This window comes from Chiloscyllium plagiosum, chromosome 28 (assembly GCF_004010195.1).
Source record: "Chiloscyllium plagiosum isolate BGI_BamShark_2017 chromosome 28, ASM401019v2, whole genome shotgun sequence".
In the NCBI taxonomy this organism is placed as follows: Eukaryota; Metazoa; Chordata; class Chondrichthyes; order Orectolobiformes; family Hemiscylliidae; genus Chiloscyllium; species Chiloscyllium plagiosum.
Genome location: NC_057737.1, coordinates 8978294 through 8978733, shown reverse-complemented (window position 1 = coordinate 8978733; position 440 = coordinate 8978294). Strand labels below are relative to the sequence as shown.

The 440-nt window shown below is 58.4% G+C and overlaps 1 protein-coding gene across 1 annotated transcript in view; it reads right to left on the bottom strand.

The window, feature by feature from the left end:
• Window positions 1–195, bottom strand: part of mrps23 (mitochondrial ribosomal protein S23) — a 10551-nt gene extending 10356 nt beyond the window's left edge. Inside the window, exon 1 of the mRNA XM_043718211.1 lies at window positions 89–195. Coding sequence (XP_043574146.1) covers window positions 89–132 — 44 coding nt within the window. The 5' untranslated portion in view covers window positions 133–195. The remainder of the gene's footprint in view (window positions 1–88) is intronic.
• Window positions 196–440: the final 245 nt, after the last annotated feature.

Sequence of the window (440 nt, the reverse complement as noted above, 5' to 3'; positions counted from 1 at the left end):
GTGGGGGGAGGGTGTGGGGTAGGGGGAGGGTGTGGAGGGTGAATTCCCATTAACACGCGGTCCGAGTCTATAATAACCCTCCCATCACCTGGTGAAGATGGTGCCGCATTTCTCCAGCCGGCTCCCCGCCATCGGGACACAGACCCTCACAGAGAGACCCTCAGCCCCGCGCCGCCTCCTGAACCCTCAACCGGAAACAGTCCACAGTCCTCCAGTCCCACCAATCAAACCCGAGCCACGGGTGATCCATCCAGCGCGCGCACATCGATCAGAGAGGCCCCGCCCCTAGTGTGACTGACAGGCAGGCGAGGGGGCGGGGCTGGCTGCCTGCTCCAGGGGACCCCACAGGGCACTGTACTACACTCACATCTCATGTATACTCATCTCATCTCATACTATAGGTGTAAACACAGACTAGTGGTATATATTTAATGTAGTTT